General features: G+C 54.2%; 1 protein-coding gene across 5 annotated transcripts in view; it reads left to right on the plus strand.

Annotated features, from left to right (window-relative positions):
* The window catches only part of TESK1 (testis associated actin remodelling kinase 1), a 113186-nt gene that overhangs the window by 36551 nt on the left and 55273 nt on the right, over positions 1-21362 (plus strand). For all 5 annotated transcript variants that reach the window (XM_075578207.1, XM_075578279.1, XM_075578272.1 and 2 more), the window contains one exon: positions 9867-9956. In XM_075578207.1, coding sequence (XP_075434322.1) covers positions 9867-9956 — 90 coding nt within the window. The remainder of the gene's footprint in view (positions 1-9866; positions 9957-21362) is intronic.

Raw genomic sequence — 21362 nt, forward strand, 5'->3', positions numbered from 1 at the left:
CGGCTTTAAACAATATTATACATTTTCACGAACATGTTTATAACGGAGACTATCTTACTCTTAGCTGGCTGCTGAGACTCATAATGGGGTGCCCCTAGCGAATCATAAGCCACTCTAGTGGGAGGGCGTCTCACTCTCTGACTCCTGCAAGTCTCTGCTGCAGTGTCTTCCTCTGCGGAAAGTCTACCATAGTCCTGGGATCTGGACCCATCTGTGATTGGCCATGTAGTCTCATTAAGGTCTCTATTAGGCACAAAACGTGGGCTGCTTGGGTTCAATGGTCGGCTTGTTGAAGTACTTGAGGCACAGGCCCATTACCCGATGCTCCATCGGGAGGTGCTCACCAGTCTCTATTGGATCCAGCGGAGGTTCCTTCCAAAGGATCTTGGCTAGACTCTACTTCTGAAGCGGCAGTCTCAGGGGACTCTTCTGGCTCACTGGCTGATATTAAAGTCTCTGGTTCAGAGTCACTCTCTCCCACTTGAGGAATTGGCAACAAATGATTTCTGTGCCAGACCTTTACCTGGCCATCCACGTCTCGTATGCGGTAGACCGGGAGGCCTGGTATCTGTGATTCTACTTCGAAGGCCCCATCACGCCAGCGGTCGGCCAGCTTGTGTTTGCCGGGTATTCCTAGGTTACATAGGATATCGGCATCTCCAGGCCTTAGTTCCCGTTATCGGACCTTGTGGTCATACCTTCTCTTGTTATTGGCGTTCAGATGGGCGGAGGCCTTCTCCGCTAATTGACACGCGCGTTGTAGGCTGGCTTGAAGTCGCTGGACGTATTTGAAATACGCAGTATTGGATACCCGAAGACGAATGTCCACAGGTAGCCGTGCCTCTTGCCCAAACATCATAAAGTACGAAGTTTACCCTGTGGATTCATGTCGGGTGCAATTATATGCATGCACTATAATATCCACATGTTTGCTCCATACAGTCTTTTGTGAGCCCTTTTGGGTACCTAGCATGTCGAACTTAGTTCGCTTGAACTTTTCTGGCAAAGCGTCTCCCTCGGGATGATACGGAATGGTTCGGGACTTATGAATGTTGAGCTTGCCCTCGAAGTCTCTACCTTAGTCGGAGTGCATTCGATTCGGGAGGCCGTAGTGGATGAAGTATTTCTCCCACAGCACCTTAGCCACCGTTATTGCCTTCTGCTCTTTGGTAGGGAGGGCTTGGGCATACCGCGTATAGTGGTCCGTTACCACCAGCACGTTCCCGATACCTCTTGAATCCGGTTCGATGCACAAGAGGTCCATGGGTCCTGAGGTTTTTAGATGGCCCATTGGGGCTGCACGAGTGGGCAGTGTCTTCCTCTGAATGCATCTCGGGCATTTCCGGCAATGCTGCTCTACAGACTTTCTCGCAACTTGGGCCAGTAGAATCGGTCTCTTATTAACCCGAAGGTCTTATCCACCCCCAGGTGTCTGTGATCGTCATGCAGGGAATGTAGTACATGGTATTGCATGCTCCGGGGCAGAACCAACTGTTGTCGGTCAGGATGATTGTGGTAGGGGACAACCCGGTAGAGGAGGCCACGCTCTATTTTGAAATTGTCCCACTCTCATGATGATTGCGACAGTGTCGGTGGGGTGGGGTCGGTGGGGTCCCTTTTCACCAGGGAGGGATTATTCTGATGTGGGCCTCACGTATAGCATTAGCCACTGGATCACATCTGGGTGACAGTATGTTGCGGGGAGCGCCTGTGGTCGGCGTCCCAACGAATCTTCCAATCTCAACTCGGAAAACGCGACTTTATCTTCTACGATGGCAGCTGTGGAGCACATGGCCCGCATACCGGGTCCAGGGATTTCTTTCCAGGGGCCGACGTCTTGCGTCGTACTCTGTCCAGGTCTCCTGGATAGGGCATTGGCTCCTATATTTAGAGGTCCGGGCTTGAATTTCAAGGTGAATGGGTAGTTGGAGAGGGCCGCCAGCCGTCTGTGCCCTGTAGCATCCAATTTAGCAGATGTAAAAATGTATGTTAGTGGATTGTTGTCGATTCGTACTTCGAACTGAACGCCGTATAAATAGTCGTGTAACTTCTCCACTACTGCCCACTTGAGGGCTAAGAACTAAGTTTATGAACCGGGTAGTTCTGTTCAATTGGGGTTAGACTTCGGCTCACGTACGCAACTGGGCGAAGGCCAGACGGATACTTCTGGTGCAGGACGGGTCCCAGTCCGTTGAAACTGGCATGCACATGCAGGACGTATGGTTTCTGATGATCGGCATGGCCAGGACTGGGGCTTCTGTCTGGTTTTTCTTGAGACCTGTGAATGCCTTTTCGCATGCAGACGTACACTTGTCATCGTAGGGTGCTCGTGGGGAAACGGTTTTCTGCCGAGCTTCCTCTGGGTAAATCTTTAGTAGGTTGTTGAGGACCTTCACTTTGCTAGAGTATCCTTCTATAAACCGTCGATAGTACCCACAGAACCCAAGGAAGGAGTGTAACTCCATCACATTTTCTGGTCTCGGACAGTTCACCACAGCTTCGACCTTAGCGGGGTCGGTAGCCACTCTATCGCCGGACACGATGTTACCTACATAGGTGGCTGACGATCGGCAGAACCGACACTTGTCCATGAACAACTTCAGGCCTTCCTTGCCCAGGCTATCTAACACCTCCAGGAAGCGTTCCTCGTGCTCTTCCAGAGTTCTTTCGGACACGATGATGTCATCGAGGTAGACTAGGCACTCGCGAATGGTCTTCTCCATCAGTCGCTGGGAAGTCGCTGGGGCACCACAAATGCCTTGGGGCATTGGGGTAGAGTGATACTCCATCCGGCTCCGCAAGGGACTAATGGCCGCAGCTCTACCATGTCCTGCGCGTGCACAGGTTGTACTAAGGTGACCGCCGGACCTGAATAGATAGCGCCCACGCGCGAGCTTTCCGTGCGATCACTCAAAATGGCGGCATCCCACCGCAGAGTCTCCGGAGGTCCGGGGCACTCCCTATCGTTCCGGCTCGCCTCGGCAACCACCCTGCGTGCCGCACTCTCTGCTGAAGTGTTCCGATAGCCGCCCCCCTCACACAGCGCAGAGGTACGATTACTGCCTCACTGCCGAGCCTGGCCATGCTGCTGCGCACCCAGCCCCGGCAATCCCTGCCCTCTGGCACCACCTTGTGCTCACATCAAATTACTACACTTCAGATACTGCTGCTCACGAAACTTTAGGCCATGTAACGCTATGCTCGCCAATGGAGGACGGAAATGCTGAATACAGTAGTTTGGACTGTGATATAGGGCGTGTGCGTGTGCACTCACACACACATTTATATACGTGTGTGTGTATATATGTAAAACACAGTTATATAAACACATATTTTTGCAGCGATATAAATAGTAAGACTGTATGTTGCCTCTCATTGTCTCCGCTCATTGTGTATATATCGCGATGACTGGAATAAGAACGGGGGGCAGAGGACGTATAGGTGAAAACTAGTCCCAGCTCCAAAAAATAGCACAAAATGGGAGTATTCAAGGTAAACCGAGAAACTCAAATAAATATCCATGCAAATGCATTTAAGTGATGCAGTAAGGATTCGTCACCCGCAGCTTCAAGCGGGCTGGGGAAAGAGTATATGGAAAGATGTCACTGGGTGATGGAGGATGAGGAAACCGGAGGGGAAAGATGGACACTGAAAGGGGACTGGTAGTGTGTAAACCGTACCTCTGTTGCCTCGATCCACTATGCCGTTCCCGGTCCTGATTTCTGCGTCCCCTGTAGTTCCGGCGGTATAGTAATGGATTCTTGCGCTGATCCCGAGTGCCGGAGCCTCAGTGGCGATGAGCTGCATTCCGTCCGGGAAAGCTCCTTGTTGCTACTCCATCTGCTGCTACATGTGGAGGGTCCCGTCTGTAGTCGGCGTCCCTCCCTAGTATGTCACGTGTATCCGGAATGCCTGCGCTGCGGATGTGCGTCACTTCCAATGGTAAATCCAACGCATAGCCTGAAACGCGTGGGAGAATTGTCCTGTTATGTTTTCATGTTTTTTGTTTTTTTAATATGTAACTAATAAACTCTTTTTATTTTTTCTCTCCCTGGTGAGTTGATCGGTGCCCCTTTTTTTGGATTTTTTGCTTGTCTGCCAATTTTTTTGTTCACTCTCGGGGGTAGAGGACTCTCCACTTCCAATCTCAGCATTACGGGCCTGGCGGTGACCATGTGATCACTTCCAATCTCAGCATTACGGGCCTGGCGGTGACCATGTGATCACTTCCAATCTCAGCATTACGGGCCTGGCGGTGACCATGTGATCACTTCCAATCTCAGCATTACGGGCCTGGCGGTGACCATGTGATCACTTCCAATCTCAGCATTATGGACCTGGCGGTGACCATGTGATCACTTCCAATCTCAGCATTATGGGCCTGGCGGTGACCATGTGATCACTTCCAATCTCAGCATTATGGACCTGGCGGTGACCATGTGATCACTTCCAATCTCAGCATCACGGGCCTGGCGGTGACCATGTGATCACTTCCAATCTCAGCATTACGGGCCTGGCGGTGACCATGTGATCACTTCCAATCTCAGCATTACGGGCCTGGCGGTGACCATGTGATCACTTCCAATCTCAGCATTACGGGCCTGGCGGTGACCATGTGATCACTTCCAATCTCAGCATTATGGACCTGGCGGTGACCATGTGATCACTTCCAATCTCAGCATTATGGACCTGGCGGTGACCATGTGATCACTTCCAATCTCAGCATTATGGACCTGGCGGTGACCATGTGATCACTTCCAATCTCAGCATCACGGGCCTGGCGGTGACCATGTAATCACTTCCAATCTCAGCATTACGGGCCTGGCGCTGACCATGTGATCACTTCCAATCTCAGCATTACGGGCCTGGCGCTGACCATGTGATCACTTCCAATCTCAGCATTACGGGCCTGGCGGTGACCATGTGATCACTTCCAATCTCAGCATTACGGACCTGGCGGTGACCATGTGATCACTTCCAATCTCAGCATTACGGACCTGGCGGTGACCATGTGATCACTTCCAATCTCAGCATTATGGACCTGGCGGTGACCATGTGATCACTTCCAATCTCAGCATTATGGACCTGGCGGTGACCATGTGATCACTTCCAATCTCAGCATTATGGACCTGGCGGTGACCATGTGATCACTTCCAATCTCAGCATTACGGGCCTGGCGGTGACCATGTGATCACTTCCAATCTCAGCATTACGGGCCTGGCGCTGACCATGTGATCACTTCCAATCTCAGCATTACGGGCCTGGCGCTGACCATGTGATCACTTCCAATCTCAGCATTACGGGCCTGGCGCTGACCATGTGATCACTTCCAATCTCAGCATTACGGACCTGGCGGTGACCATGTGATCACTTCCAATCTCAGCATTACGGGCCTGGCGGTGACCATGTGATCACTTCCAATCTCAGCATTACGGGCCTGGCGGTGACCATGTGATCACTTCCAGTCTCAGCATTATGGACCTGGCGGTGACCATGTGATCACTTCCAATCTCAGCATTACGGACCTGGCGGTGACCATGTGATCACTTCCAATCTCAGCATTACGGGCCTGGCGGTGACCATGTGATCACTTCCAATCTCAGCATTACGGGCCTGGCGGTGACCATGTGATCACTTCCAATCTCAGCATTATGGACCTGGCGGTGACCATGTGATCACTTCCAATCTCAGCATCACGGGCCTGGCGGTGACCATGTGATCACTTCCAATCTCAGCATTACGGGCCTGGCGCTGACCATGTGATCACTTCCAATCTCAGCATTACGGGCCTGGCGCTGACCATGTGATCACTTCCAATCTCAGCATTACGGGCCTGGCGGTGACCATGTGATCACTTCCAATCTCAGCATTACGGACCTGGCGGTGACCATGTGATCACTTCCAATCTCAGCATTACGGACCTGGCGGTGACCATGTGATCACTTCCAATCTCAGCATTATGGACCTGGCGGTGACCATGTGATCACTTCCAATCTCAGCATTATGGACCTGGCGGTGACCATGTGATCACTTCCAATCTCAGCATTATGGACCTGGCGGTGACCATGTGATCACTTCCAATCTCAGCATTACGGGCCTGGCGGTGACCATGTGATCACTTCCAATCTCAGCATTACGGGCCTGGCGCTGACCATGTGATCACTTCCAATCTCAGCATTACGGGCCTGGCGCTGACCATGTGATCACTTCCAATCTCAGCATTACGGGCCTGGCGCTGACCATGTGATCACTTCCAATCTCAGCATTACGGACCTGGCGGTGACCATGTGATCACTTCCAATCTCAGCATTACGGGCCTGGCGGTGACCATGTGATCACTTCCAATCTCAGCATTACGGGCCTGGCGGTGACCATGTGATCACTTCCAATCTCAGCATTATGGACCTGGCGGTGACCATGTGATCACTTCCAATCTCAGCATTATGGACCTGGCGGTGACCATGTGATCACTTCCAATCTCAGCATTACGGGCCTGGCGGTGACCATGTGATCACTTCCAATCTCAGCATTACGGGCCTGGCGCTGACCATGTGATCACTTCCAATCTCAGCATTACGGGCCTGGCGCTGACCATGTGATCACTTCCAATCTCAGCATTACGGGCCTGGCGCTGACCATGTGATCACTTCCAATCTCAGCATTACGGACCTGGCGGTGACCATGTGATCACTTCCAATCTCAGCATTACGGGCCTGGCGGTGACCATGTGATCACTTCCAATCTCAGCATTACGGGCCTGGCGCTGATCATGTGATCACTTCCAATCTCAGCATTATGGACCTGGCGGTGACCATGTGATCACTTCCAATCTCAGCATTATGGGCCTGGCGGTGACCATGTGATCACTTCCAATCTCAGCATTATGGACCTGGCGGTGACCATGTGATCACTTCCAATCTCAGCATCACGGGCCTGGCGGTGACCATGTGATCACTTCCAATCTCAGCATTACGGGCCTGGCGGTGACCATGTGATCACTTCCAATCTCAGCATTACGGGCCTGGCGGTGACCATGTGATCACTTCCAATCTCAGCATTACGGGCCTGGCGGTGACCATGTGATCACTTCCAATCTCAGCATTATGGACCTGGCGGTGACCATGTGATCACTTCCAATCTCAGCATTATGGACCTGGCGGTGACCATGTGATCACTTCCAATCTCAGCATTATGGACCTGGCGGTGACCATGTGATCACTTCCAATCTCAGCATCACGGGCCTGGCGGTGACCATGTGATCACTTCCAATCTCAGCATTACGGGCCTGGCGCTGACCATGTGATCACTTCCAATCTCAGCATTACGGGCCTGGCGCTGACCATGTGATCACTTCCAATCTCAGCATTACGGACCTGGCGGTGACCATGTGATCACTTCCAATCTCAGCATTACGGACCTGGCGGTGACCATGTGATCACTTCCAATCTCAGCATTATGGACCTGGCGGTGACCATGTGATCACTTCCAATCTCAGCATTATGGACCTGGCGGTGACCATGTGATCACTTCCAATCTCAGCATTATGGACCTGGCGGTGACCATGTGATCACTTCCAATCTCAGCATTACGGGCCTGGCGGTGACCATGTGATCACTTCCAATCTCAGCATTACGGGCCTGGCGCTGACCATGTGATCACTTCCAATCTCAGCATTACGGGCCTGGCGCTGACCATGTGATCACTTCCAATCTCAGCATTACGGGCCTGGCGCTGACCATGTGATCACTTCCAATCTCAGCATTACGGACCTGGCGGTGACCATGTGATCACTTCCAATCTCAGCATTACGGGCCTGGCGGTGACCATGTGATCACTTCCAATCTCAGCATCACGGGCCTGGCGGTGACCATGTGATCACTTCCGGGGCCGTGACACGAGTGTCTGCTTGTAGCACAGAAAGGATTTATATCGCTGGAATTCGAATACGACGCCGTGCCAAGCGACGCCGTGCCAAGCGACGCCGTGCCAAGCGACGCCGTGCCAAGCGACGCCGGGGCAAGCGACGCCGTGCCAAGCAAGGCCGTGCCAAGCGACAAGCCGTGCCAAGCGAGGCCGTGCCAAGCGAGGCCGTGCCAAGCGAGGCCGTGCCAAGCGAGGCCGTGCCAAGCGACGCCGTGCCAAGCGACGCCGTGCCAAGCGACGCCGTGCCAAGCGACGCCGTGCCAAGCGAGGCCGTGCCAAGCGACGCCGTGCCAAGCGACGCCGTGCCAAGCGACGCCGTGCCAAGCGAGGCCGTGCCAAGCGAGGCCGTGCCAACGACGCCGTGCCAAGCGACGCCGTGCCAAGCGACGCCGTGCCAAGCGACGCCGTGCCAAGCGAGGCCGTGCCAAGCGAGGCCGTGCCAAGCGACGCCGTGCCAAGCGACGCCGTGCCAAGCGACGCCGTGCCAAGCGACGCCGAGCCAAGCGACGCCGTGCCAAGCGAGGCCGTGCCAAGCGACGCCGTGCCAAGCGACGCCGTGCCAAGCGAGGCCGTGCCAAGCGACGCCGTGCCAAGCGACGCCGTGCCAAGCGAGGCCGTGCCAAGCGACGCCGTGCCAAGCGAGGCCGGGCCAAGCGAGGCCGTGCCAAGCGAGGCCGTGCCAAGCGACGCCGAGCCAAGCGAGGCCGTGCCAAGCGACAAGCCGTGCCAAGCGACGCCGTGCCAAGCGACGCCGTGCCAAGCGAGGCCGTGCCAAGCGAGGCCGTGCCAAGCGACGCCGAGCCAAGCGACGCCGTGCCAAGCGACGCCGTGCCAAGCGATGCACCTCTTCTCCTTGTAGCGGCTTCTCATTAATTTGTTGACGCTATATTCCCGCCCTCTCGTTGCCTCGCCCTTCTTGCATTGTCACACCCTCTCATTGCCTCGCCCTTCTTGCTTTGTCACACCCTCTCATTGCCTCGCCCTTCTTGCTTTGTCACACCCTCTCATTGCCTCGCCCTTCTTGCTTTGTCACACCCTCTCATTGCCTCGCCCTTCTTGTATTGTCACACCCTTCTTGCATTGTCACACCCTCTCATTACCTCGCCCTACTTGCATTGTCACACCCTCTCATTGCCTCGCCCTTCTTGCATTGTCACACCCTTCTTGCATTGTCACACCCTCTCATTACCTCGCCCTTCTTGCATTGTCACACCCTCTCATTGCCTCGCCCTTCTTGCTTTGTCACACCGTTCTTGCATTACCACACCCTCTCTCATTACCTCGCCCTTCTTGCATTGTCACGCCCTTCTTGCATTACCTCACCCTCATTGCCTCGCCCTTCTTGCATTGCCTCGCCCTCTCATTGCCTCACCCTTCTTGCATTGCCTCGCCCTCTCGTTGCCTCGCCCTCCTTGCATTGCCTCGCCCTCCTTGCATTGCCTCGCCCTCCTTGCATTGCCTCGCCCTCTCGTGTTGCCTCGCCCTCTCGCGTTGCCTCGCCCTCTCGCGTTGCCTCGCTCTCTCGCGTTGCCACGCCCTCTCGCGTTGCCTCGCCCTCTCGCGTTGCCTCGCCCTTACAAAAAACAACACACAAAGGGAGCCCAGAGCTACTTTCAATATGACAAAAATACACAGTGAAATACCTACACATATCTCTTGAAAAAAGGGTTTAACTCTTTGGCCAAAGCATTATAAGCCTGCGAGCCACTTCAAGGCATGACCAGATATCACAGGTCCTAACACTAACTGATTAAAATTCGTATTTACCTGTATAATTACAGGAAGAATGATCTGCATTGGATCTGCCACAACCAGCTGCATCAAAAGACCTGTACATGTGGAAAGTGCGGAGGGGCGAGTTTAAACCTCGCCCTTCTTGCGTTGCCTCGCCCTCTCGTTGCCTCGCCCTTCTTCATTTATCGCCTTTATTCTCTCCTGCGCAGGATTTTGGGCTGGATATCACGGCGTTTCAGAATATGGTGCAGCCGGACTGTCCCTCTGCCTTCCTACAGCTGGCGTTTCATTGTTGCAGGGTATGTATTTGGCTCTGCTGCTGCCGCTTGTGCAGCTGTGTTTAGAACGGAAGGTATTATAAGGTTAATGCGTGTCGGTAGCACAGTTCCCACTCCAAGGCCTCGCTTATTGTGCCGGCGACAGTGACGCGACCGTCACGTCAAAACAAATGCATTGTCGCCGCCGGCGACGCTTATAGTGAACGCGACGGAGCGAAAGCGCTACCAAAAATTTGTTATTTGGGGAGTGCTACCTTACCAACATACGTTATGTATGAAACACCAACAAAGCACAGGCCAGCGCTCCCAGCACTGCAGCAGATACATTTACAAATATATATATATTACACACACATATATATATATTTATATATACAGTGTTCGACAAACCTATACATTTGCACGCCCCGGGCGAGTGGATTTAACATCGTGGCGAGCTCCTATTGGCCCAAGCAGCACACGTGTGGTACTAGATGGCGAGTAGATTTTTTTGTTCGGCGAGTAGATTTTTTGGTGATTTGTCGACCACTGTATATATATATATATATAAAATCAGTCATGTGGTCCTCGTATCTATCTGTCAGTGAGGAACCGTTACTTGCAGTGAGGGGAGGGAATGGGCCGGAGTTACTCGCAGTAAGGGGAGGGAATGGGCCGGAGTTACTCGCAGTAAGGGGAGGGAATGGGCCGGAGTTACTCGCAGTAAGGGGAGGGAATGGGCCGGAGTTACTCGCAGTAAGGGGAGGGAATGGGCCGGAGTTACTCGCAGTAAGGGGAGGGAATGGGCCGGAGTTACTTGCAGTGAGGGGAGGGAATGGGCCGGAGTTACTTGCAGTGAGGGGAGGGAATGGGCCGGAGTTACTCACAGTAAGGGGAGGGAATGGGCCGGAGTTACTCGCAGTAAGGGGAGGGAATGGGCCGGAGTTACTCGCAGTAAGGGGAGGGAATGGGCCGGATTTACTCGCAGTAAGGGGAGGGAATGGGCCGGAGTTACTTGCAGTGAGGGAAGGGAATGGGCCGGAGTTACTTGCAGTGAGGGGAGGGAATGGGCCGGAGTTACTCGCAGTAAGGGGAGGGAATGGGCCGGAGTTACTCGCAGTAAGGGGAGGGAATGGGCCGGAGTTACTTGCAGTGAGGGGAGGGAATGGGCCGGAGTTACTTGCAGTGAGGGGAGGGAATGGGCCGGAGTTACTTGCAGTGAGGGGAGGGAATGGGCCGGAGTTACTTGCAGTGAGGGGAGGGAATGGGCCGGAGTTACTCACAGTAAGGGGAGGGAATGGGCCGGAGTTACTCGCAGTAAGGGGAGGGAATGGGCCGGAGTTACTCGCAGTAAGGGGAGGGAATGGGCCGGATTTACTCGCAGTAAGGGGAGGGAATGGGCCGGAGTTACTTGCAGTGAGGGAAGGGAATGGGCCGGAGTTACTCGCCGTAAGGGGAGGGAATGGGCCGGAGTTACTTGCAGTAAGGGGAGGGAATGGGCCGGCGTTACTCGCAGTGAGGGGAGGGAATGGGCCGGCGTTACTCGCAGTAAGGGGAGGGAATGGGCAGGAGTTACTAGCAGTGAGGGGAGGGAATGGGCCGGAGTTACTCGCAGTAAGGGGAGGGAATGGGCCGGTTTTACTCGCAGTAAGGGGAGGGAATGGGCCGGAGTTACTTGCAGTGAGGGGAGGGAATGGGCCGGAGTTACTCGCAGTAAGGGGAGGGAATGGGCCGGAGTTACTCGCAGTAAGGGGAGGGAATGGGCCGGAGTTACTCGCAGTAAGGGGAGGGAATGGGCTGGAGTTACTTGCAGTGAGGGGAGGGAATGGGCCGGAGTTACTCGCAGTAAGGGGAGGGAATGGGCCGAAGTTACTCGCAGTAAGGGGAGGGAATGGGCCGGAGTTACTTGCAGTGAGGGAAGGGAATGGGCCGGAGTTACTTACAGTGAGGGGAGGGAATGGGCCGGAGTTACTTGCAGTAAGGGGAGGGAATGGGCCGGAGTTACTCGCAGTGAGGGGAGGGAATGGGCCGGAGTTACTCGCAGTAAGGGGAGGGAATGGGCCGGAGTTACTCGCAGTGAGGGGAGGGAATGGGCCGGAGTTACTTGCAGTGAGGGGAGGGAATGGGCCGGAGTTACTCGCAGTAAGGGGAGGGAATGGGCCGGAGTTACTCGCAGTAAGGGGAGGGAATGGGCCAGAGTTACTCGCAGTGAGGGGAGGGAATGGGCCGGAGTTACTCGCAGTAAGGGGAGGGAATGGGCCGGAGTTACTCGCAGTAAGGGGAGGGAATGGGCCGGAGTTACTCGCAGTAAGGGGAGGGAATGGGCCGGAGTTACTTGCAGTGAGGGGAGGGAATGGGCCGGAGTTACTCGCAGTAAGGGGAGGGAATGGGCCGGAGTTACTTGCAGTAAGGGGAGGGAATGGGCGGGAGTTACTTGCAGTAAGGGGAGGGAATGGGCCGGAGTTACTTGCAGTAAGGGGAGATAATGGGCCCGAGTTACTCGCAGTGAGGGGAGGGAATGGGCCGGAGTTACTCGCAGTAAGGGGAGGGAATGGGCTGGAGTTTCTCGCAGTAAGGGGAGGGAATGGGCCGGAGTTACTTGCAGTGATTGGAGGGAATGGGCCGGAGTTACTTGCAGTAAGGGGAGGGAATGGTCCGGAGTTACTTGCAGTAAGGGGAGGGAATGGGCCGGAGTTACTCGCAGTAAGGGGAGGGAATGGGCCGGAGTTACTTGCAGTGAGGGGAGGGAATGGGCGGGAGTTACTTGCAGTAAGGGGAGGGAATGGGCCGGAGTTACTTGCAGTAAGGGGAGGGAATGGGCCGGAGTTACTTGCAGTAAGGGGAGGGAATGGGCCGGAGTTACTTGCAGTGAGGGGAGGGAATGGGCCGGAGTTACTTGCAGTAAGGGGAGGGAATGGGCCGGAGTTACTTGCAGTAAGGGGAGGGAATGGGCCGGAGTTACTTGCAGTGAGTGGAGGGAATGGGCCGGAGTTACTTGCAGTGAGGGGAGGGAATGGGCCGGAGTTACTTGCGGGGAGGGAATGGGCCGGAGTTGCTTGTAGTGAGGGGAGGGAATGGGCGGGAGTTACTTGCAGTAAGGGGAGGGAATGGGCCGGAGTTACTCGCAGTAAGGGGAGGGAATGGGCCGGAGTTACTTGCAGTAAGGGGAGGGAATGGGCGGGAGTTACTTGCAGTAAGGGGAGGGAATGGGCCGGAGTTACTCGCAGTGAGGGGAGGGAATGGGCCGCAGATACTCGCAGTAAGGGGAGGGAATGGGCCGGAGTTACTTGCAGTAAGGGGAGGGAATGGCCGGAGTTACTCGCAGTGAGGGGAGAGAATTGGCCGGAGTTACTCGCAGTAAGGGGAGGGAATGGGCGGGAGTTACTTGCAGTAAGGGGAGGGAATGGGCCGGAGTTACTCGCAGTGAGGGGAGGGAATGGGCCAGAGTTACTTGCAGTAAGGGGAGGGAATGGGCCGGAGTTACTCGCAGTAAGGGGAGGGAATGGGCCGGAGTTACTCGCAGTAAGGGGAGGGAATGGGCCGGAGTTACTCGCAGTAAGGGGGGGGAATGGGCCGGCGTTACTTGCAGTGAGGGGAGGGAATGGGCCGGAGTTACTCGCAGTAAGGGGAGGGAATGGGCCGGAGTTACTCGCAGTAAGGGGAGGGAATGGGCCGGAGTTACTCGCAGTAAGGGGAGGGAATGGGCCAGAGTTACTCGCAGTAAGGGGAGGGAATGGGCCGGAGTTACTTGCAGTAAGGGGAGGGAATGGGCCGGAGTTACTCGCAGTAAGGGGAGGGAATGGGCCGGAGTTACTCGCAGTAAGGGGAGCTAATGGGCCGGAGTTACTCGCAGTAAGGGGAGGGAATGGGCCGGAGTTACTTGCAGTAAGGGGAGGGAATGGGCCGGAGTTACTTGCAGTAAGGGGAGGGAATGGGCCGGAATTACTCGCAGTAAGGGGAGTGAATGGGCCGGAGTTACTCGCAGTGAGGGGAGTGAATGGGCCGGAGTTACTCGCAGTGAGGGGAGGGAATGGGCCGGAGTTACTCGCAGTAAGGGGAGGGAATGGGCCGGAGTTACTCGCAGTAAGGGGAGGGAATGGGCCGGAGTTTCTCGCAGTAAGGGGAGGGAATGGGCCGGCGTTACTTGCAGTACGGGGAGGGAATGGGCCGGAGTTACTCGCAGTAAGGGGAGGGAATGGGCCGGAGTTACTCGCAGTAAGGGGAGCTAATGGGCCGGAGTTACTCGCAGTAAGGGGAGGGAATGGGCCGGAGTTACTTGCAGTAAGGGGAGGGAATGGGCCGGAGTTACTTGCAGTAAGGGGAGGGAATGGGCCGGAGTTACTTGCAGTGAGGGGAGGGAATGGGCCGGAGTTACTCGCAGTGAGGGGAGGGAATGGGCCGGAGTTACTTGCAGTGAGGGGAGGGAATGGGCCGGAGTTACTCGCAGTGAGGGGAGGGAATGGTCTGGAGTTACTCGCAGTAAGGGGAGGGAATGGGCCGGAGTTACTCGCAGTAAGGGGAGGGAATGGGCCGGAGTTACTCGCAGTAAGGGGAGTGAATGGGCCGGAGTTACTCGCAGTGAGGGGAGTGAATGGGCCGGAGTTACTCGCAGTGAGGGGAGGGAATGGGCCGGAGTTACTCGCAGTGAGGGGAGGGAATGGGCCGGAGTTACTCGCAGTAAGGGGAGGGAATGGGCCGGAGTTACTCGCAGTAAGGGGAGGGAATGGGCCGGAGTTACTCGCAGTAAGGAGAGGGAATGGGCCGGCGTTACTTGTGCCTGTATTATTATAATATACTGGCCTTCGGGCATTCTTTTCTTTTAGGCTTTTCATAAATAGTTTAAAATAAACCTTATCTGGCGGTCTAGACACATTTATCTAACACAGAACGACATCATCTGTGTGTCTGTGTGTCTGTGTGTCTGTGTGGGGGTAGTGTGTGTGTCTGTGTGGGGGCAGTGTGTGTGTGTGGGGGGGCAGTGTATTGTATGTCTTTATTTATATAGCGCCATAAATGTACATAGCGCTTCACAGTAGTAATACATATCATATAAATAACAGATCATGGGAATAAGTGCTTCAGACATACTGTAAAAGTAACATTAAGGAAGAGGAGTCCCTGCTCCGAGGAGCTTACAATCTAATTGGTAGGTAGGGAGAACGTACAGAGACAGTAGGAGGGAGTTCTGGTAAGTGCGTCTGCAGGGGGCCAAGCTTTATGTATCATGTGTTCAGAATATCCACAGTGCTATTCATATGCTTCTTTAAGCAAGTGTGTCTTAAGGTGGGTCTTAAAGGTGGATAGAGAGGGTGCTAGTCGGGTACTGAGGGGAAGGGCATTCCAGAGGTGTGGGGCAGTCAGTGAGAAAGGTTTAAGGTGGGAGAGGGCTTTAGATACAAAGGGGGTAGAAAGAAGACATTCTTGAGCAGAACCCAAGAGTCTGGATGGTGCATAACGAGAAATTAGGGCTGAGATGTAAGGAGGGGTAGAAGAGTGTAAAGCTTTAAAAGTGAGGAGGAGAATTGAGTGTGTGATACAGGATTTAATTGGAACCCAGGAGAGGGATTTCAGGGGGGGAGACGCTGAGACAGATCTAGGAAAGAGTAGAGTGATTCTGGCAGCAGCGTTAAAGATAGATTGTAGGGGAGACAGGTGAGAGGCAGGAAGGCCGGACAGCAGGAGGTTACAGTAATCGAGACGGGAGAGAATGAGGGTCTGAGTCAGAGTTTTAGCAGTTGAGCAACAGAGGAAAGGGCGTATCTTTGTGATATTGCGGAGGAAAAAGCGACAGGTTTTAGAAACGTTTTGAATGTGAGAGGAGAATGAGAGAGAGGAATCAAGTGTGACCCCTAGGCAGCGTGCTTGGGCTACTGGGTGAATGATCGTATTTCCAATAGCAATGTGGAAGGAGGTAGTAGGGCCAGGTTTGGGAGGTAGTATAAGGAGCTCTGTTTTTGCCATGTTAAGTTTCAGTCGGCGGATGGCCATCCAGGATGATATTCCAGAGAGGCATATGTGTGTGTGTGTGGGGGGGGGGGGGTGGAGAAGGGTGGGGGGGGGCAATGTGTGTGTGTGGGGGGGGGGGATGGGCAGTGTATGTGGGGGGGGGGCAGTGTGTGTGTGTGTCTGGGGGGGGGCAGTGTGTGTGTCTGTGTCTCTGTGGGGGTGTGGGGGTGGGGGCAGTGTGTGTGTCTGTGTGGGGGCAGTGGGGTTGTGTGTGTGTGGGAGGGTGTCTGTGTGGGGGCAGTGGGTATGTGTGTGTGGGGGGGGCAGTGTGTGTGTCTGTGTGGGGGCAGTGTGTGTGTGGGGGGGGGCAGTGTATGTGTGTATGTGTGATTGTGTGTATAGAGATTGTGTGAGTGTGTGTGTATAGAGATTGTGTGAGTGTCATTTCTGTGTGTATAGAGATTGTGTGAGTGTTGTGTATAGAGATTGTGTGAGTGTTGTGTGTGTTGTGGCTGACACTGCAGTTGGTTATAAGAGCGGAAGCGTACAGATGTGTGAGGGTTGAGGTGGCACTGCAGCTGGTTATAGGAGCGGAAGCGTACAGATGTGTGAGTGTGGCTGGCACTGCAGCTGGTTATAGGAGTGGAAGCGTACAGATGTGTGAGGGTTGAGGTGGCACTGCAGCTGGTTATAGGAGCGGAAGCGTACAGATGTGTGAGGGTTGAGGTGGCACTGCAGCTGGTTATAGGAGTGGAAGCGTACAGATGTGTGAGTGAGGTGGCACTGCAGCTGGTTATAGGAGTGGAAGCGTACAGATGTGTGAGTGAGGCTGGCACTGCAGCTGGTTATAGGAGCGGAAGCGTACAGATGTGTGAGGGTTGAGGTGGCACTGCAGCTGGTTATAGGAGCGGAAGCGTACAGATGTGTGAGTGAGGCTGGCACTGCAGCTGGTTATAGGAGCGGAAGCGTACAGATGTGTGAGGGTTGAGGTGGAACTGCAGCTGGTTATAGGAGTGGAAGCGTACAGATGTGTGAGTGAGGTGGCACTGCAGCTGGTTATAGGAGCGGAAGCGTACAGATGTGTGAGTGTGGCTGACACTGTAGCTGGTTATAGGAGCGGAAGCGTACAGATGTGTGAGGGTTGAGGTGGCACTGCAGCTGGTTATAGGAGTGGAAGCGTACAGATGTGTGAGTGAGGTTGCACTGCAGCTGGTTATAAGAGTGGAAGCGTACAGATGTGTGAGTGTGGCTGGCACTGCAGCTGGTTATAGGAGTGGAAGCGTACAGATGTGTGAGTGTGGCTGGCACTGCAGCTGGTTATAGGAGCGAAAGCGTACAAATGTGTGAGGGTTGAGGTGGCACTGCAGCTGGTTATAGGAGTGGAACCATACAGCTGTGTGAGTGAGGTTGCACTGCAGCTGGTTATAGGAGTGGAAGCGTACAGATGTGTGAGGGTTGAGGTGGCACTGCAGCTGGTTATAGGAGTGGAAGCGTACAGATGTGCGAGTGAGGCTGACACTGCAGCTGGTTATAGGAGCGGAAGCGTACTGATGTGTGTGTTGAGGTGGCACTGCAGCTGGTTATAGGAGCGGAAGCGTACAGATGTATGAGTGAGGTGGCACTGCAGCTGGTTATAGGAGCGGAAGCGTACAGATGTGTGAGTGTGGCTGACACTGCAGCTGGTTATAGGAGTGGAAGCGTACAGATGTGTGAGTGAGGTTGCACTGCAGCTGGTTATAAGAGTGGAAGCGTACAGATGTGTGAGTGTGGCTGGCACTGCAGCTGGTTATAGGAGTGGAAGCGTACAGTTGTGAGTGTTGAGGTTGCACTGCAGCTGGTTATAGGAGCGGAAGCGTACTGATGTGTGTGTTGAGGTGGCACTGCAGCTGGTTATAGGAGTGGAAGCGTACAGATGTGTGAGTGAGGCTGGCACTGCAGCTGGTTATAGGAGCGGAAGCGTACAGATGTGTGAGTGTTGAGGTTGCACTGCAGCTGGTTATAGGAGTGGAAGCGTACAGATGTGTGAGTGTTGAGGTTGCACTGCAGCTGGTTATAGGAGTGAAAGCGTACAGATGTGTGAGTGAGGCTGGCACTGCAGCTGGTTATAGGAGCGGAAGCGTACAGATGTGTGAGTGAGGCTGGCACTGCAGCTGGTTATAGGAGCGGAAGTGTACAGATATGTGAGGGTTGAGGTTGCACTGCAGCTGGTTATAGGAGCGGAAGCGTACAGATGTGTGAGTGAGGCTGGCACTGCAGCTGGTTATAGGAGCGGAAGCGTACAGATGTGTGAGTGTGGCTGGCACTGCAGCTGGTTATGGAAGCGTAAGCGTACAGATGTGTGAGTGAGGCTGGCACTGCAGCTGGTTATAGGAGTGGAAGCGTACAGATGTGTGAGTGAGGTTGCACTGCAGCTGGTTATAGGAGTGGAAGCGTACAGATGTGTGAGTGAGGCTGGTACTGCAGCTGGTTTTAGGAGTGGAAGCGTACAGATGTGTGAGTGAGGCTGGCACTGCAGCTGGTTATAGGAGTGGAAGCGTACAGATGTGTGAGTGAGGTGGCACTGCAGCTGGTTATAGGAGTGGAAGCGTACAGATGTGAGTGTTGAGGTGGCACTGCAGCTGGTTATAGGAGCGGAAGCGTACAGATGTGTGAGTGAGACTGGCACTGCAGCTGGTTATAGGAGCGGAAGCGTACAGATGTGTGAGGGTTGAGGTGGCACTGCAGCTGGTTATAGGAGCGGAAGCGTACAGATGTGTGAGTGAGGCTGGCACTGCAGCTGGTTATAGGAGCGGAAGCGTACAGATGTGTGAGTGAGGCAGGCACTGCAGCTGGTTATAGGAGCGGAAGCGTACAGATGTGTGAGGGTTGAGGTTGCACTGCAGCTGGTTATAGGAGTGGAAGCATACAGATGTGTGAGTGAGGTGGCACTGCAGCTGGTTATAGGAGTGGAAGCGTAGAGATGTATGAGTGTTGAGGTGGCACTGCAGCTGGTTATAGGAGCGGAAGCGTACAGATGTGTGAGTGAGGTGGCACTGTAGCTGGTTATAGGAGCGGAAGCGTACAGATGTGTGAGGGTTGAGGTGGCACTGCAGCTGGTTATAGGAGTGGAAGCGTACAGATGTGTGAGTGAGGCTGCACTGCAGCTGGTTATAAGAGCGGAAGCGTACAGATGTGTGAGTGAGGCTGGCACTGCAGCTGGTTATAGGAGCGGAAGCGTACAGATGTGTGAGTGTGGCTGCACTGCAGCTGGTTATAGGAGTGGAAGCGTACAGATGTGTGAGTGAGGCTGCACTGCAGCTGGTTATAGGAGCGGAAGCGTACAGATGTGTGAGGGTTGAGGTGGCACTGCAACTGGTTATAGGAGCGGAAGCGTACAGATGTGTGAGTGTGGTTGCACTGCAGCTGGTTATAGGAGTGGAAGCGTACAGATGTGTGAGTGTGGCTGGCACTGCAGCTGGTAATAGGAGTGGAAGCGTACAAATGTGTGATTGAGGCTGGCACTGCAGCTGGTTATGCGAGTGGAAGCGTACAGATGTGTGTGTGAGGTTGCACTGCAGCTGGTTATAGGAGTGGAAGCGTACAGATGTGTGAGTGTGGCTGGCACTGCAGCTGGTAATAGGAGTGGAAGCGTACAGATGTGTGATTGAGGCTGGCACTGCAGCTGGTTATGCGAGTGGAAGCGTACAGATGTGTGTGTGAGGTTGCACTGCAGCTGGTTATAGGAGTGGAAGCGTACAGATGTGTGAGTGAGGTTGCACTGCAGCTGGTTATGCGAGTGGAAGCGTACAGATGTGTGAGGGTTGAGATAGCACTGCAGCTGGTTATAGGAGTGGAAGCGTACAGATGTGTGAGTGTGGCTGGCACTGCAGCTGGTTATAAGAGCGGAAGCGTACAGATGTGTGAGTGAGGCTGCACTGCAGCTGGTTATAGGAGCGGAAGCGTACAGATGTGTGAGGGTTGAGGTGGCACTGCAACTGGTTATAGGAGCGGAAGCGTACAGATGTGTGAGTGAGGTTACACTGCAGCTGGTTATAAGAGCGGAAGCGTACAGATGTGTGAGTGAGGCTGGCACTGCAGCTGGTTATAGGAGCGGAAGCGTACAGATGTGTGAGTGAGGTTGCACTGCAGCTGGTTATAAGAGCGGAAGCGTACAGATGTGTGAGTGAGGCTGGCACTGCAGCTGGTTATAGGAGCGGAAGCGTACAGATGTGTGAGTGTGGCTGCACTGCAGCTAGTTATAGGAGTGGAAGCGTACAGATGTGTGAGTGAGGTTGCACTGCAGCTGGTTATAGGAGCGGAAGCGTACAGATGTGTGAGGGTTGAGGTGGCACTGCAGCTGGTTATAGGAGAGGAAGCGTACAGATGTGTGAGTGTGGCTGGCACTGCAGCTGGTAATAGGAGTGGAAGCGTACAAATGTGTGATTGAGGCTGGCACTGCAGCTGGTTATGCGAGTGGAAGCGTACAGATGTGTGTGTGAGGTTGCATTGCAGCTGGTTATAGGAGTGGAAGCGTACAGATGTGTGAGTGTGGCTGGCACTGCAGCTGGTAATAGGAGTGGAAGCGTACAAATGTGTGATTGAGGCTGGCACTGCAGCTGGTTATGCCAGTGGAAGCGTACAGATGTGTGTGTGAGGTTGCACTGCAGCTGGTTATAGGAGTGGAAGCGTACAGATGTGTGAGTGAGGTTGCACTGCAGCTGGTTATGCGAGTGGAAGCGTACAGATGTGTGAGGATTGAGATAGCACTGCAGCTGGTTATAGGAGTGGAAGCGTACAGATGTGTGAGTGTGGCTGGCACTGCAGCTGGTTATAGGAGCGGAAGCGTACAGATGTGTGAGTGAGGTGGCACTGCAGCTGGTTATAGGAGCGGAAGCGTACAGATGTGTGAGTGAGGTGGCACTGCAGCTGGTTATAGGAGCGGAAGCGTACAGATGTGTGAGTGTGGCTGGCACTGCAGCTGGTTATAGGAGTGGAAGCGTACAGATGTGTGAGGGTTGTGGCTGGCACTGCAGCTGGTTATAGGAGTGGAAGCGTACAGATGTGTGAGTGAGGCTGGCACTGCAGCTGGTTATAGGAGCGGAAGCGTACAGATGTGTGAGTGTTGAGGTTGCACTGCAGCTGGTTATAGGAGTGGAAGCGTACAGATGTGTGAGTGTTGAGGTTGCACTGCAGCTGGTTATAGGAGCGGAAGCGTACAGATGTGTGAGTGAGGCTGGCACTGCAGCTGGTTATAGGAGCGGAAGCGTACTGATGTGTGAGTGAGGCTGGCACTGCAGCTGGTTATAGGAGCGGAAGTGTACAGATATGTGAGGGTTGAGGTTGCACTGCAGCTGGTTATAGGAGCGGAAGCGTACAGATGTGTGAGTGAGGTGGCACTGCAGCTGGTTATAGGAGTGGAAGCGTACAGATGTGTGAGTGAGGCTGGCACTGCAGCTGGTTATAGGAGCGGAAGCTTACAGATGTGTGAGTGAGGCTGGCACTGCAGCTGGTTATAGGAGCGGA

This window comes from Ascaphus truei, chromosome 1 (genome assembly GCF_040206685.1).
Source record: "Ascaphus truei isolate aAscTru1 chromosome 1, aAscTru1.hap1, whole genome shotgun sequence".
NCBI classification, from domain to species: domain Eukaryota; kingdom Metazoa; phylum Chordata; class Amphibia; order Anura; family Ascaphidae; genus Ascaphus; species Ascaphus truei.